Consider the following 20,789-nt stretch of genomic DNA (forward strand, 5'->3'; position numbering starts at 1 on the left):
AAGCTGCTACAACTATAACTGAAAAGTACAGCTATCATGCTTGTAATCAAGTTATAGTGTTAAATATATATATATAAATAGGTTTGGTTTATTGTATTTTTGTTGTGTTGTATTAACTGCTGAAAACGCTATCGAGGTCATTTCCTTAGTAGGTGACGTCAGAGTTCAACATGTGGGAGAAGTCGGAGCTCAGGGATGTTAGACGAGTTTGACACTAGTAATTACTAGTTGGAGGGGCGTTCAAGTGGATTTTCTCCAGTCACATGCTCATATTTATGAATTTATGAGATGTCACGAACTCAGCATTAGCAACAGAGCTAAAAACACCTTGTAGGAGAAAGAAATCTCAAACTATCAGTCATCCATCATCAAATTGAAAAAAAGTTATGGAACTGACATTGACATTCAAAACATTCACATGTTTAGGAATATACTTATTTTATTGTCAAATGGTATGATCTTTACTTCCTTCATACGAATCATTCAGCACAATAAGTGTCTTCATAACATTCAGTAGCATTTGGGTCAGTGTAAGGGCAACTCCATTCAAAATAAGATCATTCATATATAAATAATAATTAACAGTACATTTATGAATTAGACTAAACTCAATATGGACAATGTAGAATAAGGGAAAATAATATAAAATGAAAATAAATTATATATTTGTATAAAAGTAAAGATTTCCATTGAAAAGGCCCTGATAGCGTAGTGGTTAAAGGAAGTACGATGATGTTACCCACAGACACTGACCTAAGATCCTTGGAAAATGTGTTTAACTTCCCCTGCGTGGTTAGGGTTTAGGAAGGGTAAATGAATCCTAGATATGTGCCTGTGGACAACCAGTACTCAAGCTCAGTTAAGGTTCTTGATCCGTTTCCCCAGTGTGTACCAGATCACTCACACAAAAGGATTCAAAATTCACACTGATCCAAATATGTTCAACCCTTAAAGGGAGGGTGACGGAGTGCACACTTTTGTGAGAAGGGAGAGAAAATAGAATGTGGCGCCAGAGAGGAAAGAGGAGCCCCTTCACCTGCTGTCCACCCTCATAAGATAGGTCAGAAACAGAGCATTTGGGGGAAATTAGCATTCTCAGTACCAATACTATCCTGGACTATTTGTAGTGGTTGTTAAGGAAGAGCAGGATTACATTAGAGTAACATTAGACTTATATGTTGTTGTTTTTAATTGAATTATTGCCTCTCACTAGAGACATAAACATTTGAATATTTCTAGGTTATAAGAACCTAATGAGCCACTGACATGCTGTTGACCTACGCTAAGCTAACTTAGCATGGACAACTTCCCATGCCTTTTACAGAGGGTTGCTGGCTTTGTTCACGGTCGCCTTGGCAACACTGAACTTTTTGCATTCTCCCCTGTTTGGGGGACTGAAGTGGGGAATAGCCATGCTGATGATGACCCGGTCTGTTTGGGGGACTGAAGTGGGGAATAGCCATGCCGATGATGACCCGGTCTGTTTGGGGGACTGAAGTGGGGAATAGCCATACTGATGATGACCCGGTCTGTTTGGGGGACTGAAGTGGGGAATAGCCATGCTGATGATGACCCGGTCTGTTTGGGGGACTGAAGTGGGGAATAGCCATGCCGATGATGACCCGGTCTGTTTGGGGGACTGAAGTGGGGAATAGCCATGCTGATGATGACCCGGTCTGTTTGGGGGACTGAAGTGGGGAATAGCCATACTGATGATGACCCGGTCTGTTTGGGGGACTGAAGTGGGGAATAGCCATGCTGATGATGACCCGGTCTGTTTGGGGGACTGAAGTGGGGAATAGCCATGCTGATGATGACCCGGTCTGTTTGGGGGACTGAAGTGGGGAATAACCATGCTGATGATGACCCGGTCTGTTTGGGGGACTGAAGTGGGGAATAGCCATACTGATGATGACCCGGTCTGTTTGGGGGACTGAAGTGGGGGGAAGAGAGCGATGCTGATGATGACCTGGGTCCTATCGGTGCTGTGATGTCATCACATCGAGACCCAACCAACAGAGCTGGAGTTGTGGCTAAAAAAAACAAACAATGGAACCACCCCCAGCTGACACGTCAACAAAAACCAACCCCAACAGTTCTGCATCAGTTCTGTCTCCAGTGCTGTTGTAGTTTTGACCCTCTCTCATTCATTCACTCTCTCATTCATTCACTCTCTCACTGTGAGTGACTCAGAGTTATGCCTCTTTCCCCCTCTCATCCCATTTTGGCACCCTGACCAACAGCAGGACGATGCCCGCTAACGCCAGCCCTACCCCCAGAATCGGGGGCCCACAGGGACTAAACTCCTGGGCCAGCCCCGAGAGTAGGGGTGCGAGCACGCGCCCCACCGCGGTCACTGACTGTCCCGCCCCGATGAGTGTGCCGCTGGCGTGAGCGCCCCCTTTCTGCAGTACCAGGTCAGTGATGCAGGTGCGCCCGATGGTTGTAGAGATGGCGATGAAAGTGGAACTTAACAACACGTGCCAGATACTGGGCGCTACGGCGTAGAGCAGGATCAGGCAACATGTGAGGACCGAAGAGTGTAGCAACAGCGCCGACATGTTGTTACCGTACAGTTTAGTGATGGGTCCCACCAAGAACCCGGCTAGGGCCCCCAGGGTAGAGCTGTAGCTGATTAGATAACCTGTGGCTTTGGGCTTCAGCATGAAGCGCTCCTCCATGGCCAGGGAGAAGTTACTGTAGTACAGCATTATGGCCATGGCCATGAGCAGACGCACCAGGAACAGGTCCCACATGTCTGAGGAGGCCACACTGCTAATCTTGGAGCCCACCGAAGAGAGCTGACGCCAGGCAGAAGGGAGCAGGGACACCTCCCCCCAGTCCAGATCCCAGCTCCAGCTCCTCTGGTTCTTCTCTGGAGCCACGGATCCTGTGACCGCTGCCGCCGGCGCTGTAGTTTGGTTGTCGCTGTTGCCTTGGGAGCAGTTTTGCTGTGTTGAGGTGAAGTGGTTGTCGTTGTCGTGGCAGCTGGCATTGCTAGCGCTGCTGTTGGAGTTAGCATCGGTGCGTGGGGTTAGTGCATCGCTCCAGGGAAGCAGCCAAACTAGACCTGGATGGAACACAACAAACACAAGGTTAGACAGCACACATCCCATCCTTCCACATCCACAAAGTGGCTAGAGTTAAGGTGTGATGTAGAATTGGTTGGAATTGGGAATACCAACATAAGTGCCTTGCACACCCTTTGCCTACTCTCCTGCTCCTCCCCTCTCTCTCCTTGCCTCTCCCTCCCTCCCCCATCTCCTATCCTCATCCTCACCCCCAGCTACCTGTGTTGAGGAGGAAGGTGGCGGCACAGGAGAAACCCCACCTACCTGCGTTGAGGAGGAAGGTGGCGGCGCAGGAGAAACCCCACCTACCTGCGTTGAGGAGGAAGATGGCGGCACAGGAGAAACCCCACCTACCTGCGTTGAGGAGGAAGATGGCGGTGCAGGAGAAACCCCACCTACCTGCGTTGAGGAGGAAGATGGCGGCACAGGAGAAACCCCACCTACCTGCGTTGAGGAGGAAGGTGGCGGCGCAGGAGAAACCCCACCTACCTGCGTTGAGGAGGAAGATGGCGGCACAGGAGAAACCCCACCTACCTGCGTTGAGGAGGAAGGTGGCGGTGCAGGAGAAACCCCACCTACCTGTGTTGAGGAGGAAGGTGGCGGCGCAGGAGAAACCCCACCTACCTGCGTTGAGGAGGAAGATGGCGGTGCAGGAGAAACCCCACCTACCTGCGTTGAGGAGGAAGGTGGCGGCGCAGGAGAAACCCCACCTACCTGCGTTGAGGAGGAAGGTGACGGCACAGGAGAAACCCCACCTACCTGCGTTGAGGAGGAAGGTGACGGCGCAGGAGAAACCCCACCTACCTGCGTTGAGGAGGAAGGTGGCGGTGCAGGAGAAACCCCACCTACCTGCGTTGAGGAGGAAGATGGCGGTGCAGGAGAAACCCCACCTACCTGCGTTGAGGAGGAAGGTGGCGGTGCAGGAGAAACCCCACCTACCTGCGTTGAGGAGGAAGGTGGCGGTGCAGGAGAAACCCCACCTACCTGCGTTGAGGAGGAAGATGGCGGCACAGGTGAAGGATGCGGTGTAGAAGCCTCCGTCATGTTCAGTGAGGTAGCCCCCCACCACGGGCCCCAAGATGAAGCCCATGCTGGAGGCCACGTGGAAGTGTCCCATCACTAGGGGGCGCTCCACCTCAGACACCAGATCAGACAGCAGGGCCCGGCAGATGGACAGGGAGTGCTTGAACAGGCCTGGAGGACAGAGCGAGAGGGAGTGGACACATGACAGAGAAGTTGTTTTTATGTTTGTGTGTAACAGAATGTTAATGATCAATTATGTTTTTACTGACAGTCACGGTGCATATAAAACATCAAAGTATTTTTTTGTTTTTACATACCTGAACGATTCAGACTCAGACTCAGACTTCAGATATATGGTAGAGATCTTTCGAGGCTAAAGCCTCTGAAGAAAGAAGTCTCCTCCCTGACTCACCTAATTGTTTCTACCTCCCTCTCTCCCCCCCAGTTTGACTCACCCACAGGGATCCTAGCCAGGAGAAACAGGGCGATGCTGGTGGACATCCCCAGCAGGCCGTAGCCCAGAGCACTCAGCAGCAGACACAACAGCATAGAGTACCGCCTCCCCACCACGTCACTCCAGCTGCCCTGCCGATCACAACCACCATCATCACACATAGTACAATGAAATCAGAGTCAATTGAATTTGCTGTTTTCTGGATGTGGCCTGTGGGGATTACCACAGAGACCTGGCTGTTCCCTTCCTCCCTCCTTCCTCCCTCCATCAACCCATCCCTCCCTCCCTGTCTGTTCACTGGGGCCACAAACGATTCCTTCTCCTCCTTTAATTTGTCTCATGACCCCTGAGATTTAAACCAATTTCAGGAGACTGTGGGGGAAGGGGAAGTGCCTCTCACAACTCTACTCTGAGAACCTCTGTCTCTCTTCAGAGGAGACCTCTCTCAGCATACAGTATCAACCTTGTTAAGAGACGTAGATTCAGAGGAATTTGTGGATGTTCATGGAGTGTTAGTGGTTAGTGCATGGTAGAGCATCAAACTCCAGGTCACTGCTGACGTTCTATCAGAACCTCAGATGTTGACATCGTTGTGGAGACCAAAGGACACAAACACCATGTCAGGTGAGGTCTTAGGGTAGTGTGTGTGTGTGTGTGTGTGTGTGTGTGTGTGTGTGTGTGTGTGTGTGTGTGTGTGTGTGTGTGTGTGTGTGTGTGTGTGTGTGTGTGTGTGTGTGTGTGTGTGTGTGTGTGTGTGTGTGTGTGTGTGTGTGTGTGTGTGTGTGTGTGTGTGTGTGTGTGTGTGTGTGTGTGTGTGTGTGTGTGTGTGTCTGTGTGTGTGTGTGTGTGTGTGTGTAACTGTTCTATGCTGTCATACCAGAAACACACTGGCGTTCAACAAGACATACAGTACCACAATACTACTGTCTGTCTTCAGAACACCGTCAGTACTTACAACTATAGTGCTAGAGAAGAGTTGTAGGATCCCATATGTGGAGCCTGAAACATAAACCAATGCATTAGGTACAGATTATGACCCATTCTGAATTTTGAACTGTTGTTTATAGACCAATGCTAACAGTGGTGAGCCGCTAGCCGCTAGAGACAATTATGATTACAGCTTGCCTACGATGTAAGCCGCTGTAGCACTTTGCATAAGCTATCAGACCCTGTGAACTCAATCAGTGCTCACAGTGATATGACATGAGTAAGTATATCAGCTGGTGATTTCACACGCAGAGAGAAAGCTTATTTAGCAGAAAAAGACAATTCCTTCATCTGTTGTCCTCACAGGTCCCTATCCATTTGTTTCATACAATATTTAATGCAATAAGAGTATTTTTTTGAATTTCCCAGGTTGGCCAGCTACAGCTAAATTATACCACCACTTCTGATGTATGAAAACATATGACACTGATGTGAACTCTCCTGTTTTTTCTGGTATTATATCTTCATCATCTTCATACCTACTAAGCCTGCCACGGTGGGGCTGGCCCCAAGGGCCTTGACATGGTGACTCAGCAGGGGAATGATCAAGCTCACCCCAAACAGGTCCTGGTGAGGAGACAGAGAGACAGAAGAGAGACAGGAGAGAGAGAGAGAGGGAGAGAGAGAGAGGGGGAGAGAGAGAGGGGGAGAGAGAGAGGGGGAGAGAGAGAGGGAGAGAGAGAGACAGAGACAGAGAGAGACAGAGAGACAGAGAGACAGAGAGACAGAGAGACAGAGAGAGAGAGAGATAGAGAGAGAGAAACAGAGAGAGAGAGAGAGAGAGACACAGACAGAAAGAGAGAGAGAGAGAGAGAGAGAGAGAGAGAGAGAGAGAGAGAGAGAGAGAGCGAGAGACACAGACAGAAAGAGAGAGAGAGAGAGAGAGAGAGAGAGAGAGAGAGAGCATAGACTGAGTGACTACAGCAGGTGTTCTTTTAGTTCAAACACTGTTGAGCTACAGCAACGACACTGTCATAGACAACACATAAACAGCAACCACAACAAACACCCAGGAAGAAGTTTGAAGTGGGGAAATGTAAGGTGAATGAAGTTGTCATTCAGTTTAGAGTGATTAACACAATGCTTGTATTTTAGTTTTCCCTTTCTGTAACACACATGATTTCCAGTGACCTATTTGTGACACTTGTTTGTGTGTTGGTTGGCGGTCACTAGACTTGTCACTGACTGCTATGGGTTGTTCTCATTTCCTTTGATAGGTAATTGACGCCAGAGCTACTGAAGGTACCAGGACTGAGGACAAACAAATTATTATTGTACTGATGACATTGTGAACACTGTGATTCTGTAGCAGGTGGAAAAATCACTGTCTTTTGTCTTGAACATTTGGTACTGTCTGATCAGTCCTTGTACCTTCAGTCTAGTGACCTTCAACCAGTACACAAATGAGTGTCAAAAATCAAAGGTTATTATAGTAAACAAAAACAAATGAAAAATAATCATCCAAAAACAACAATAAACTGAAATAAAATAATGAACAAACCCGTCTGAAAAACTAAAACTATACTGAAACTATTATCTTTGACTTCAAACTAAATTAAAACCATCATGAATTATGTTCAGTTTTAGCTTTTGGGGGGGAAGAAATCGAATGAAGTTTTCAAGCTTTTTTTTCTGATGGCATTTTCATGCGTCTGAATCTGGCGGGTGACATTGAGACTGACTTTATAATTTAAAGGTGGACTCAGCGACCACGTCATGGTGTGGTGGTAAAACTAAAGCAACAAAGTCAGACACTACTCTGGTTTTCCAACAGCAAAGGTTCAGATCAACGTGGCAATGTTGCCATTGTTTAAAAAAAGGTTTTCTTTATAATGTCGAAGTAAACATGTATCTAACCCTTATATCACACAATCACAAACTGAAATCATAATATTTATTTGTATTGCTTTTAATCTTTTTAATTAATATCTTATTAACACTTTGTTCTAGCTAGCTATTTGTGTAGGTAGCTATCAAGTAAACACAGTGATGGGTGTATGGGTGTACATATTGTACAATCAATTAGTGAGACCCTTATGATTGGTTGACAATAAAGCCTCCCACAATGGTGAAGAGTTGAGGTTTTTTTGACAGTGCTGTGATGGGACTCAACCCGTCTCTTATGATCAGCTGGATCAGCATTAGTGACTGGCTGCAGAACAATCCATTCATGCATTTTTTGGCAAATGCAGGCACAATGTTTAATACATTTGATGTATGTTGTGGTTTCATATATGATGGAACCGCCTAAACCATAATCAATATTTGACATAGCATAAAAGCCCATAATGTCATGATGTAGCCCCTGTAAAGTTAAAACAAACTGATGTCATCAGCAAGCATTTACCTCAACTATCAGGTTCAATGTCCAATGTGAGAGCACTCTCTCTCTCACTCTCACTCCCTCTCACTCTCTCTCTTTGTCCCCCTCTCTCTCTCTGTCCCCCTCTCTCTCTCTCTGTCCCCCTCTCTCTCCCTGTCCCCCTCTCTCTCTCTGTCCCCCTCTCTCTCTCTGCCCCCCCCCCCCCCTCTCTCTCTCTCTCTCAATTTTAGACTCCATAAGATACACTGTTGCTAAAATTCTAACAGTTTGTCTAATTTCAGTTTATGTAACAAAAAAATCATATATCGTGTAGATAATCATTTTACCATCTAAACTGCTGTGAATGATCTTTTCCATAACCAAATATATTGTATTGTTAGCTGTTTGAAGCTACTGTACAAAACTGAAAGTAAAAGATGCAAAAAACTAAATTTAAGAATAAGAGACATAAAAATATCGCACATAGAACAGATCTACCGCTTCTTAGACTTGCTTTCAATGGCAATTACATATTTATAACTCTAACTGTATTTCTATGTGAATTTGGTCGGGTCGCCCAAAAAGTTACGTATTTAAAGCGTGACTTCAATACTTTCGTGTTCAAATGTAACCTTCAAAAAAGGTTACAATGTTGCACTTACCATGAACCCCACCACATAGATACATTGTATAATCCGTGTTCGTCTCCTTGGTATTTGATTTAATATGCAACATTTTGCGTTGTTCATTCTCCCGCAATGACAGCACGCTACGGGTCGATGCGGAAACGCTTACTGTCATCTACACCCTGCAGTCTCGGGAATATTCGCTTTCTTCAGGGGTGTTCGTGTTCAATTTAACTTCCAACCACCTCAATTCAAACTTTTGAGGATGTACCGATATTGTCATATTTGGCAGAAAATAGCGTCCATTTAATCAAAGTGGATTCATTGAAGCGTCATGTGGATGATTGACCTGCTGGGGTCTAGTCTCGTCCCATTTGGCGCACCGAGAGATCTACCAGGTGGTATCGACCTGATGTCAGACAGTAAGCCAAGCTCTGTATTTAATATCTGTCAGTCGTTCTAATACAGCAACTCTCTCAGCAAGACTCTCAGCTTGACTCTGTGCTAGTATGCATACATTATGTGTGTCTTGCTATGACTGCGTAAACGTGTCTGCAGTTATTAAATCATTACTTTAACAGTTAGTGTGCTTTCACGTGTGTCACGGCTGAGGGAGATGGCAGGCGCGTGAAGTCAGGTGTATTATTTACAGCTCGGTGTTCAGCGTCGACTTGAAAACAAATAGATCCAGAATATTAAGCATAAACTAGAATACACTTTTCTAGTAAACACTATTCTCAGTGTACTACATCTTTGTGCTGCTTTTGCTGAAAAATGAGATCTTCTGACTGCAAGGATGGCGCAAAGCCACATCGTCACAGGTAGATGCACTGATTATTAACGGTATGCAATAGGCCTATAAAGTTAGTTTACCTTTATTTATTTAACTAGGCAAGTCAGTTAAGAACAAATTCTCAATGACTGCCTACAAACAGTGTAACTGCCTGTTCAGGGGCAGAACAACAGATTTGTATCTTGTCAGCTCAGGGATTTGAACTTGCAACCTTCCCGGTTACTAGTCCAACACTCCAACCACTAGGCTACGCTGCCGCGTGTAGTAGATGTTTTAAATAAGGATGTTTTATGGTTGCTTCTAGTCCACCTACTGGACGTGGCTGGAACATTAAATGCTTCCCATTCTCACTATGCATTCCACTTTCTAGCGTGTCCTTAATCGCAGGAAAAACATCAGGGACAGACTGATATTCTGCAAAAGGTACAGCGATTGGACTGCTGAGGACTGGGGTAAAGTCATTTTCTCTGATGAATCCCCTTTCCGATTGTTTGGGGCATCCGGAAAAAAGCTTGTCCGGAGAAGACAAGGTGAGCGCTACCATCAGTCCTGTGTCATGCCAACAGTAAAGCATCCTGAGACCATTCATGTGTGGGGTTGCTTCTCAGCCAAGGGAGTGGTTAATCCTCAAGAGGTGGTGGACAAACAAAACCCCACAAATTCTGACAAACTCCAAGCATTGATTATGCAAGAATGGTCTGCCATCAGTCAGGATGTGGCCCAGAAGTTAATTGACAGTGTCACGTCCTGACCTTAGTTCCTTTTTTATGTCTCTATTTTAGTTTTGTCAGATCGTGAGTTGGGGTGGATATTCTATGTTTGTTCTATGTTTGTATTTCTATGTGTTTGGCCTGGTATGGTTCCCAATCAGAGGCAGCTGTCTATCGTTGTCTCTGATTGAGAACCATACTTCGGTAGCCTGTTTTCCCCATGTTGGTTGTGGGTGATTGAGAACCATACTTCGGTAGCCTGTTCCCACCTGGTGTTTGTGGGTAGTTGTTTTTCTGTATCTGTGTTTTCACCATAAAGAACTGTTTCCATTTTCATTTCTTTCCCTCACTTGGACCACGCTGCATTTTGGTCCAATCCTTCCTACTCCTCATCAGACGAAGAAGTTAGTTACAGACAGCATGCCGGGGTGGATTGCAGAGGTCTTGAAAAGTAAGGGTCAACACTGCAAATATTGACTCTGGGCATCAACATCATGTAATTGTCAATAAAAGCCTTTGACACTTTATGAAATGCTGGTAATTATACGTCAGTAGTCCATAGTAACGTCTAAAGACACTGAAGCAGCAGACTTTGTGAACATTAATATTTGTGTCATTCTCAACACTTTTGGCCACGACTGTTTTAGAGGCAAGGCAAGGCAAGGCCCGGCCCGGCCCGGTTCCTCCTGTCTCTTTATACAGTGGGGAGAACAAGTATTTGATACACTGCCGATTTTGCAGGTTTTCCTACTTACAAAGCATGTAGAGGGCTGTAATTTTTATCATAGGTACACTTCAACAAAAATCCAGAAAATCACATTGTATGATTTTTAAGTAATTCATTTGCATTTTATTGCATGACATAAGTATTTGATCACCTACCAACCAGTAAGAATTACGGCTCTCACAGACCTGTTCGTTTTTCTTTAAGAATCCCTCCTGTTCTCCACTCATTACCTGTATTAACTGCACCTGTTTGAACTCGTTACCTGTATAAAAGACACCTGTCCACACACTCAATCAAACAGACTCCAACCTCTCCACAATGGCCAAGACCAGAGAGCTGTGTAAGGACATCAGGGATAAAATTGTAGACCTGCACAAGGCTGGGATGGGCTACAGGACAGTAGGTAAGCAGCTTGGTGAGAAGGCAACAACTGTTGGCGCAATAATTAGAAAATGGAAGAAGTTCAAGATGACGTTCAATCACCCTCGGTCTGGGGCTCCATGCAAGATCTCACCTCGTGAGGCATCAATGATCATGAGGAAGGTGAGGAATCAGCCCAGAACTACACGGCAGGACCTGGTCAATGACCTGAAGAGAGCTGGGACCACAGTCTCAAAGAAAACCATTAGTAACACACTACGCCGTCATGGATTAAAATCCTGCCGCGCACGCAAGGTCCCCATGCTCAAGCCAGCGCATGTCCAGGCCCGTCTGAAGTTTGCCAATGACCATCTGGATGATCCAGAGGAGGAATGGGAGAAGGTCAAGTGGTCTGATGAGACAAAAATAGAGCTTTTTGTTCTAAAATCCACTCGCCATGTTTGGAGGAAGAAGAAGGATGAGTACAACCCCAAGAACACCCTCCCAACCGTGAAACATGGAGGTGGAAACATCATTCTTTGGGGATGCTTTTCTGCAAAGGGGACAGGACGACTGCACCGTATTGAGGGGAGGATGGATGGGGCCATGTATCGCCAGATCTTGGCCAACAACCTCCTTCCCTCAGTAAGAGCATTGAAGATGGGTCGCAGCTGGGTCTTCCAGCATGACAACGACCCGAAACACACAGCCAGGGTAACTAAAGAGTGGCTCCGTAAGAAGCATCTCAAGGTTCTGGAGTGGCCTAGCCAGTTCCCAGACCTGAACCCAATAGAAAATATTTGGAGGTAGCTGAAAGTCCGTATTGCCCAGCGACAGCCCCGAAACCTGAAGGATCTGGAGAAGGTCTGTATGGAGGAGTGGGCCAAAATCCCTTCTGCAGTGTGTGCAAACCTGGTCAAGAACTACAGGAAACGTATGATCTCTGTAATAAAAATCATACAATGTAATTTTCAGGATTTTTGTTTTAGATATCGTCTCTCACAGTTGAAGTGTACTTATGATAAAATTACAGACCTCTACATGCTTTGTAAGTAGGAAAACCTGCGAAATCGGCAGTGTATCAAATACTTATTCTCCCCACTGTATAATATATATATGATTTAATGTATGTAACAATGTGCTTGTTTGTCTCTCACTAGCCAATCAGCCACATGCCAAAGTTTGCACACACGCCTACCTCTTCCCATTTCCAGTGTCTCAACAGACTCACAATGCCACTACATATGACTCTGCAATCAGTAAGTGCTTATCTGTGTGCGTGTGTGTGTATATTATATGTAATTGACATATAATATATGTAGCCTACTATGAGATTCTGAGATTGTCCACATGTGTTTGTTGGTATATTCAAATTAATGTCAGCCTATCATTACTCATGGTTCTAACAATGATTGACATTCGTCTCATACAGTCTACAGAGGCTTCTGGAGTATCTTCATGCTAATTGGTGTGGCTGCCGTCGTAATGGGCGGGTTTTTTATCATCTGTGCTGCCCCATTCGCCAGTCACCGTCTATATAAGGCTGGGGGCGGCCTCTTCCTGATGTCCGGTGAGTCATTGGCCGATAACATCATACATTTCAGGATACACAACATAGGATAGGATTGCGCTAAACAGTTTCCCTCTGTTGAACGGATGTACAAAGATGAAAAGCTCATGAATACCCATCCCTAATACAAATACTTGCTGCAGCCAGTCTGATACGCCCTCTCTATCTCTCTCTGTTTCTACTCCCTATCACCTCCTCTCTCTGTTTCTACTCCCTATCACCTCCTCTCTATCTCTCTCTGTTTCTACTCCCATCATCCCTCTCTATCTCTCTCTGTTTCTACTCCCTATCACCTCCTCTCTCTGTTTCTACTCCCTATCACCTCCTCTCTATCTCTCTCTGTTTCTACTCCCTATCACCTCCTCTCTCTGTTTCTACTCCCTATCACCTCCTCTCTATCTCTCTCTGTTTCTACTCCCTATCACCTCCTCTCTCTGTTTCTACTCCCTATCACCTCCTCTCTATCTCTCTCTGTTTCTACTCCCTATCACCTCCTCTCTCTGTTTCTACTCCCTATCACCTCCTCTCTCTGTTTCTACTCCCTATCACCTCCTCTCCGCCTACCTTTCTCTCCCATCATCCCTCTCTATCTCTCTCTGTTTCTACTCCCTATCACCTCCTCTCTGCCTACCTTTCTCTCCCATCATCCCTCTCTATCTCTCTCTGTTTCTACTCCCTATCACCTCCTCTCTATCTCTCTCTGTTTCTACTCCCTATCACCTCCTCTCTCTGTTTCTACTCCCTATCACCTCCTCTCTATCTCTCTCTGTTTCTACTCCCTATCACCTCCTCTCTCTGTTTCTACTCCCTATCACCTCCTCTCTATCTCTCTCTGTTTCTACTCCCTATCACCTCCTCTCTCTGTTTCTACTCCCTATCACCTCCTCTCTATCTCTCTCTGTTTCTACTCCCTATCACCTCCTCGCTCTGTTTCTACTCCCTATCACCTCCTCTCTATCTCTCTCTGTTTCTACTCCCTATCACCTCCTCTCTCTGTTTCTACTCCCTATCACCTCCTCTCTATCTCTCTCTGTTTCTACTCCCTATCACCTCCTCTCTCTGTTTCTACTCCCATCATCCCTCTCTATCTCTCTCTGTTTCTACTCCCTATCACCTCCTCTCTATCTCTCTCTGTTTCTACTCCCTATCACCTCCTCTCCGCCTACCTTTCTCTCCCATCATCCCTCTCTATCTCTCTCTGTTTCTACTCCCTATCACCTCCTCTCTGCCTACCTTTCTCTCCCATCATCCCTCTCTATCTCTCTCTGTTTCTACTCCTTATCACCTCCTCTCCGCCTACCTTTCTCTCCCATCATCCCTCTCTATCTCTGTTTCTACTCCCTATCACCTCCTCTCTATCTCTCTCTGTTTCTACTCCCTATCACCTCCTCTCTCTGTTTCTACTCCCTATCACCTCCTCTCTATCTCTCTCTGTTTCTACTCCCTATCACCTCCTCTCTCTGTTTCTACTCCCTATCACCTCCTCTCTATCTCTCTCTGTTTCTACTCCCTATCACCTCCTCTCTCTGTTTCTACTCCCTATCACCTCCTCTCTCTGTTTCTACTCCCTATCACCTCCTCTCCGCCTACCTTTCTCTCCCATCATCCCTCTCTATCTCTCTCTGTTTCTACTCCCTATCACCTCCTCTCTGCCTACCTTTCTCTCCCATCATCCCTCTCTATCTCTCTCTGTTTCTACTCCCTATCACCTCCTCTCTATCTCTCTCTGTTTCTACTCCCTATCACCTCCTCTCTCTGTTTCTACTCCCTATCACCTCCTCTCTATCTCTCTCTGTTTCTACTCCCTATCACCTCCTCTCTCTGTTTCTACTCCCTATCACCTCCTCTCTATCTCTCTCTGTTTCTACTCCCTATCACCTCCTCTCTCTGTTTCTACTCCCTATCACCTCCTCTCTATCTCTCTCTGTTTCTACTCCCTATCACCTCCTCTCTCTGTTTCTACTCCCTATCACCTCCTCTCTATCTCTCTCTGTTTCTACTCCCTATCACCTCCTCTCTCTGTTTCTACTCCCTATCACCTCCTCTCTATCTCTCTCTGTTTCTACTCCCTATCACCTCCTCTCTCTGTTTCTACTCCCTATCACCTCCTCTCTATCTCTCTCTGTTTCTACTCCCTATCACCTCCTCTCTCTGTTTCTACTCCCATCATCCCTCTCTATCTCTCTCTGTTTCTACTCCCTATCACCTCCTCTCTATCTCTCTCTGTTTCTACTCCCTATCACCTCCTCTCTCTGTTTCTACTCCCATCATCCCTCTCTATCTCTCTCTGTTTCTACTCCCTATCACTTCCTCTCCGCCTACCTTTCTCTCCCATCATCCCTCTCTATCTCTCTCTGTTTCTACTCCCTATCACCTCCTCTCTGCCTACCTTTCTCTCCCATAATCCCTCTCTATCTCTCTCTGTTTCTACTCCCTATCACCTCCTCTCCGCCTACCTTTCTCTCCCATCATCCCTCTCTATCTCTCTCTGTTTCTACTCCCTATCACCTCCTCTCTGCCTACCTTTCTCTCCCATCATCCCTCTCTATCTCTCTCTGTTTCTACTCCTTATCACCTCCTCTCCGCCTACCTTTCTCTCCCATCATCCCTCTCTATCTCTCTCTGTTTCTACTCCCTATCACCTCCTCTCTGCCTACCTTTCTCTCCCATCATCCCTCTCTATCTCTCTCTGTTTCTACTCCCTATCACCTCCTCTCTGCCTACCTTTCTCTCCCATCATCCCTCTCTATCTCTCTCTGTTTCTACTCCCTATCACCTCCTCTCCGCCTACCTTTCTCTCCCATCATCCCTCTCTATCTCTCTCTGTTTCTACTCCCTATCACCTCCTCTCTCTGTTTCTACTCCCTATCACCTCCTCTCTCTGTTTCTACTCCCTATCACCTCCTCTCCGCCTACCTTTCTCTCCCATCATCCCTCTCTATCTCTCTCTGTTTCTACTCCCTATCACCTCCTCTCTGCCTACCTTTCTCTCCCATCATCCCTCTCTATCTCTCTCTGTTTCTACTCCCTATCACCTCCTCTCTGCCTACCTTTCTCTCCCATCATCCCTCTCTATCTCTCTCTGTTTCTACTCCCTATCACCTCCTCTCTGCCTACCTTTCTCTCCCATCATCCCTCTCTATCTCTCTCTGTTTCTACTCCCTATCACCTCCTCTCCGCCTACCTTTCTCTCCCATCATCCCTCTATCTCTCTCTGTTTCTACTCCCTATCACCTCCTCTCTGCCTACCTTTCTCTCCCATCATCCCTCTCTATCTCTCTCTGTTTCTACTCCCTATCACCTCCTCTCCGCCTACCTTTCTCTCCCATCATCCCTCTCTATCTCTCTCTGTTTCTACTCCCTATCACCTCCTCTCCGCCTACCTTTCTCTCCCATCATCCCTCTCTATCTCTCTCTGTTTCTACTCCCTATCACCTCCTCTCCGCCTACCTTTCTCTCCCATCATCCCTCTCTATCTCTCTCTGTTCTCTCTATCACCTCCTCTCCGCCTACCTTTCTCTCCCATCATCATCTCTCTCTCTCTCTCTCACACACACACACACACACACACACACACACACACACACCTCTTCAACCTTGCCTATCTCTCTCTCTCCCCCTCCCTTCCCTCAGCTCTGTTCCTGCTGGGTGTGGTGTGGATGTCTGTGCTGTGGGTGGAGTTGATGGACGTGGTGCAGTTCTCCGTGGACCACCAGCGCTCCTCTTTGTGCCCCACCTTCGACCTCACCATCCACTACGGCCTGTCCTTCTTCTTCGCCCCCGTCGGCATCTCCTTCTGCCTGCTGGCTGGACTCCTCTTCCTCCTCATTGGCCGGTCCGTACAGATGCAGTATCACTGATTGGTGTTGCCGTGACGATAGGGGGAGGCTTCCGAAACTCTGCAACAGGTTTGGGGCCAATTCTATTTCCATTCCTTTAATTCAGTAAGTCAACTGAAATTCAAATTCCACATTCCTCTCCTAGAGAAGCATTGAGATACATTTGAATTGGAATTTCAGTTTACTTCCTGAATTGACTGAATTTACAAATCATTGACCCCAACCCTGCTCTGTAACTTCAAGAATGTGTTGAAAATCTCTGCGTTCTGTCAATCATCCACCAATAGAATGAACTCTGTGGTGTCACTGATTTGACTGGTTACATTGACATGTTTCAGTCACTGCCAGTGTTTGACAGAGTTCCACCTAGTGACACCCTATACCCCCATATTAGTGCACTACTTTTCACCAGAGTTTCTATAGGGAATAGGGCACCACTTGAGATGCAGCCAAGTCCTAAATTCCCCATCACTACATGTTCTTCACCTGACACATACAGTACTGGGAGACACAGGATTGGTTGGTTGAAACGCGGCAGCGGATGTTGGTGATTTGCCTATGCAGGCTGTCTGCAGTCACATGTCAGATGTTGCCGTAGCAGCGAGTAGGAAATGACGATGATAAGGGATCAGGAAGAGTGTTTTTTTTTAGTTCTTTCTCTTTGTATTGGTATCCTTAGTCAAAAGGTTTTTAGAAGGCTACTACTGAGTGTGTTGAGTTGTCCTTTAACATAAATGAAGGGCGAACAAGTCACTTTATATGCTGTAGATGTGGTTACCACTTTTATAAATGGAAAACATGTGTATTCCTTTTTCAATTATTTACACATTTTGAGAGGAAATGTGAATGCCTCACTGTGATAGAAGCATGCTGCGTGAAGAGTTAGAAATAAATGTGAATGCCTCACCGTGATAGAAGCATGCTGTGTGAAGAGTTAGAAATAAATGTGAATGCCTCACCGTGATAGAAGCATGCTGCGTGAAGAGTTAGAAATAAGTGTGAATGCCTCACCGTGATAGAAGCATGCTGCGTGAAGAGTTAGAAATAAATGTGAATGCCTCACCGTGATAGAAGCATGCTGCGTGAAGAGTTAGAAATAAATGTGAATGCCTCACCGTGATAGAAGAATGCTGCGTGAAGAGTTAGAAATAAGTGTGAATGCCTCACCGTGATAGAAGCATGCTGCGTGAAGAGTTAGAAATAAGTGTGAATGCCTCACCGTGATAGAAGAATGCTGCGTGAAGAGTTAGAAATAAGTGTGAATGCCTCACCGTGATAGAAGAATGCTGCGTGAAGAGTTAGAAATAAGTGTGAATGCCTCACCGTGATAGAAGAATGCTGCGTGAAGAGTTAGAAATAAGTGTGAATGCCTCACCGTGATAGAAGAATGCTGCGTGAAGAGTTAGAAATCAATGTAAATGTCTCACCGTGATAGAAGCATGCTGCGTGAAGAGTTAGAAATAAGTGTGAATGCCTCACCGTGATAGAAGCATGCTGCGTGAAGAGTTAGAAATAAGTGTGAATGCCTCACCGTGATAGAAGCATGCTGCGTGAAGAGTTAAAAATAAGCCGTAGAAGTGGAGATTAGATCACCATAAAGTGATTCATATTAATGATCGGGGCATTTCACTGTGATTTTAATTTCGATTTTGATATTCAGCCTTCTTGACACTGCACTGTCAGTTTAGTCCTTATTTCTGGTCAAACCAGCCAATCAGATATCTTAGTGCCTTCTGAGAAAAATGTGTGTTATAGTGAATTAATGGTTAACATAAGAGCCATATATTTAGAATATATGAATATACTGTATGGCTCTGGTTAAGATGTTTGAGTAAAGTACTTGTTTGCTTTGTAAACACACTGAACAAGAATACAAACGCAACATGCAACAATTTCTAAGATTTTACTGAGTTACAGTTCATATGAGGAAATCAGTCTGGGACTGGGAATACAGATATGCATCTGTTGGTCACAGATACCTTAAAAAAAAGGTAGGGGCATGGATCAGAAACCCAGTCAGTATCTGGTGTGACCACCATTACCATAGCCTCACCGCCACCATGGGGCACTCTGTTCACAATGTTGACATCAGCAAACCACTCACCCACACAACGTCATACTCGCTGTCTGCCATCTGTCTAGTACAGTTGAAACCAGGATTCATCTGTGAAGAGCACACTTATCCAGCGTGTCAGTGGCCATTTAAGTGGAGCATTGGCCCACTGAAGTCGGTTGACCCTGGTGAGTACGACGAGCACACAGATGAGCTTCCCTGAGACGGTTTCTTCCGTTGTGCAAACCCACAGTTTCATCAGCTGTCCGGGTGGCTGGTTGTGAGGCTGATTGGACGTACCGTTCTACCTAAAACATTTTAGAGTGGCCTTTTATTGTCCCCAGCACAAGGTGCACCTGTGTAATGATCATGTTGTTTAATCAGCTTCTTGATATGCCAAGGTGGATGGATTCTTTTGGCAAAGTAGAAATGCTCACTAACACGGATGCAAACAAATTTATGCACAAAATATGGGAGAAAAAAGCTTTTTGTTCGTATGGAACATTTCTGGGATCTTTTATTTCAGCTCATGAAACATGGGACCAATACTTTACATGTTGCATTTATATTTGTGTTCAGTGTAGTAGATTATTTATTGAACAATGTAAATTACTACATATTCAGGTTAAAACACTAATAAATGGATAAAATATTTTTTGTGAATGTGTTTTCTGGGAACATTTTATCAAAATGAAAGTGTAGATGTTATGTTATTTACTTGAACGTTCACATAACAAGGCCTGATTTCATGTTCAAAACATACTCTCTCCTTCAGTGTTTTTTCTGGCTTTTACTCATTCAATCAAGAGCCATGAATTTATCACAAAGTATTTGGAAAGGGAACGGGATGCCTAGTCAGTTGTTCAACAGAAAGGGGGATACCTAGTCAGTTGTTCAACAGAAAGGGGGATACCTAGTCAGTTGTTCAACAGAAAGGGGCATACCTAGTCAGTTGTTCAACAGAAAGGGGGATACCTAGTCAGTTGTTCAACAGAAAGGGGGATACCTAGTCAGTTGTACAACAGAAAGGGGGATACCTAGTCAGTTGTACAACAGAAAGGGGGATACCTAGTCAGTTGTTCAACAGAAAGGGGGATACCTAGTCAGTTGTACAACAGAAAGGGGGATACCTAGTCAGTTGTTCAACAGAAAGGGGGATACCTAGTCAGTTGTTCAACAGAAAGGGGGATACCTAGTCAGTTGTATAACTGAATGCATTCAATTTAAATACAGTCTTCCCGCATTTAACATGGCAAGAAAATGTATGTTTTGGACGTGACACAGACAGGTCTAATCACTGTTCTCTAAACCAATATCCACATTTTATAATATTAGCTACTGCCTTTCTCTCTTTAGTGGCAGCTGTGCATTTGATTTGGCTAAGAAGATCATCATTAGAGAATATTCAAACCCAGACTGTCCCCACCATGCCAAAAGCACTGGGTAAACTTAGACACATCTAATGATTACAATGGTTATTTGAATCTACAGGTGTGCCTCATTGAAAATACCATCTATTCAAATGTGTCTAATGACTGTCTGTGGTATGGTCTGTTTTGGTCTGTAGTGTGTACTCTGTGTACTCTCCGAGCACCACTCTTCATATCTAGACAGTGCTCTAGATGGATGTTCTTATCAGATAAGGACTTACTGCAGCTAACCAGATCGACCGACTCACCCGAGACAGAGTGAAACTAGAAGGTACATCGATGGACCATCCCGGCATTATGAACCACACTACCATGTCTCGGTGGTACGGCTGTTGGGAGTGGCCCACCGGTCTGCCGTTCTACCTGGGGGTTGAGGTGTTCAACTGCCTCCTGGGTCTGGTCACCAACAGCTGGTACCTGTGGCTGGTTGCGGGCGGCCCTCTGGTCCTGGTCGTCAAGGAGATCTTCGCCCTCAACCTGGCCATCATGGAGCTCATCTACTGCATTATTTCACCACTGATCGTCTTCAACACCCTCTTCATCAAAAGCCAGAAAATCTTCCAATTCAGCGACTATAGGTTCGGCTTGGTCAGCGCCGGCCGCCCTCTGCTCCAGTGCTTTATATGTGTGGAGCGCTACCTGGCGGTGGTCCACCCACTGCTCTTCCTAAAGTACAGGCCTCTGAGGTACAGGGTGGTGTGTGTGACTCTGGCTTGGATGCTGTCTCTCGTATTCTGTGTTGTGATCGGCTTAATAGGCGGCGTGATAGTCAATGCCGGTGTTTTCTCAATCACTCTGGCCATCGACTTCTTCTGCTGTGTTTCCATCCTGAGGGTGCTGGGCA

The 20,789-nt window shown here is 45.7% G+C and overlaps 2 protein-coding genes across 3 annotated transcripts; one reads left to right on the top strand and one right to left on the bottom strand.

Moving 5' to 3' along the window:
* Nucleotides 1-421: 421 nt before the first annotated feature.
* LOC110520539 (solute carrier family 67 member A2) lies at nucleotides 422-8,647 on the bottom strand. Its single transcript, XM_036975108.2, has 6 exons — nucleotides 8,500-8,647; nucleotides 6,015-6,102; nucleotides 5,504-5,547; nucleotides 4,550-4,679; nucleotides 4,056-4,265; nucleotides 422-3,070 (listed from the first exon to the last, which is right to left on the bottom strand). The coding sequence occupies exons 1-6, from the start codon at nucleotides 8,584-8,586 to the stop codon at nucleotides 2,196-2,198; spliced, it is 1,434 nt and encodes a 477-aa protein (XP_036831003.2). The 5' UTR covers nucleotides 8,587-8,647; the 3' UTR covers nucleotides 422-2,195.
* Nucleotides 4,926-19,167, top strand: LOC110520538 (transmembrane protein 182). 2 transcript variants are annotated; one of them, XM_090230742.1, is made up of 6 exons: nucleotides 4,926-5,172; nucleotides 9,627-9,786; nucleotides 10,363-10,417; nucleotides 12,214-12,312; nucleotides 12,486-12,623; nucleotides 16,257-19,167. In XM_090230742.1, exons 2-6 carry the CDS (start codon nucleotides 9,727-9,729, stop codon nucleotides 16,481-16,483), a joined length of 579 nt encoding a protein of 192 aa, XP_090086868.1. In that variant the 5' UTR covers nucleotides 4,926-5,172; nucleotides 9,627-9,726; the 3' UTR covers nucleotides 16,484-19,167. The 2 variants fall into 2 exon arrangements, with proteins under 2 accessions (XP_090086868.1, XP_090086869.1); XM_090230743.1 differs by lacking the exon at nucleotides 4,926-5,172 and adding an exon at nucleotides 8,641-8,885.
* Nucleotides 19,168-20,789: the final 1,622 nt, after the last annotated feature.

Source organism: Oncorhynchus mykiss, chromosome 3 (genome assembly GCF_057628025.1).
Source record: "Oncorhynchus mykiss isolate SJ-2025 chromosome 3, ASM5762802v1, whole genome shotgun sequence".
Lineage (NCBI taxonomy): Eukaryota > Metazoa > Chordata > Actinopteri > Salmoniformes > Salmonidae > Oncorhynchus > Oncorhynchus mykiss.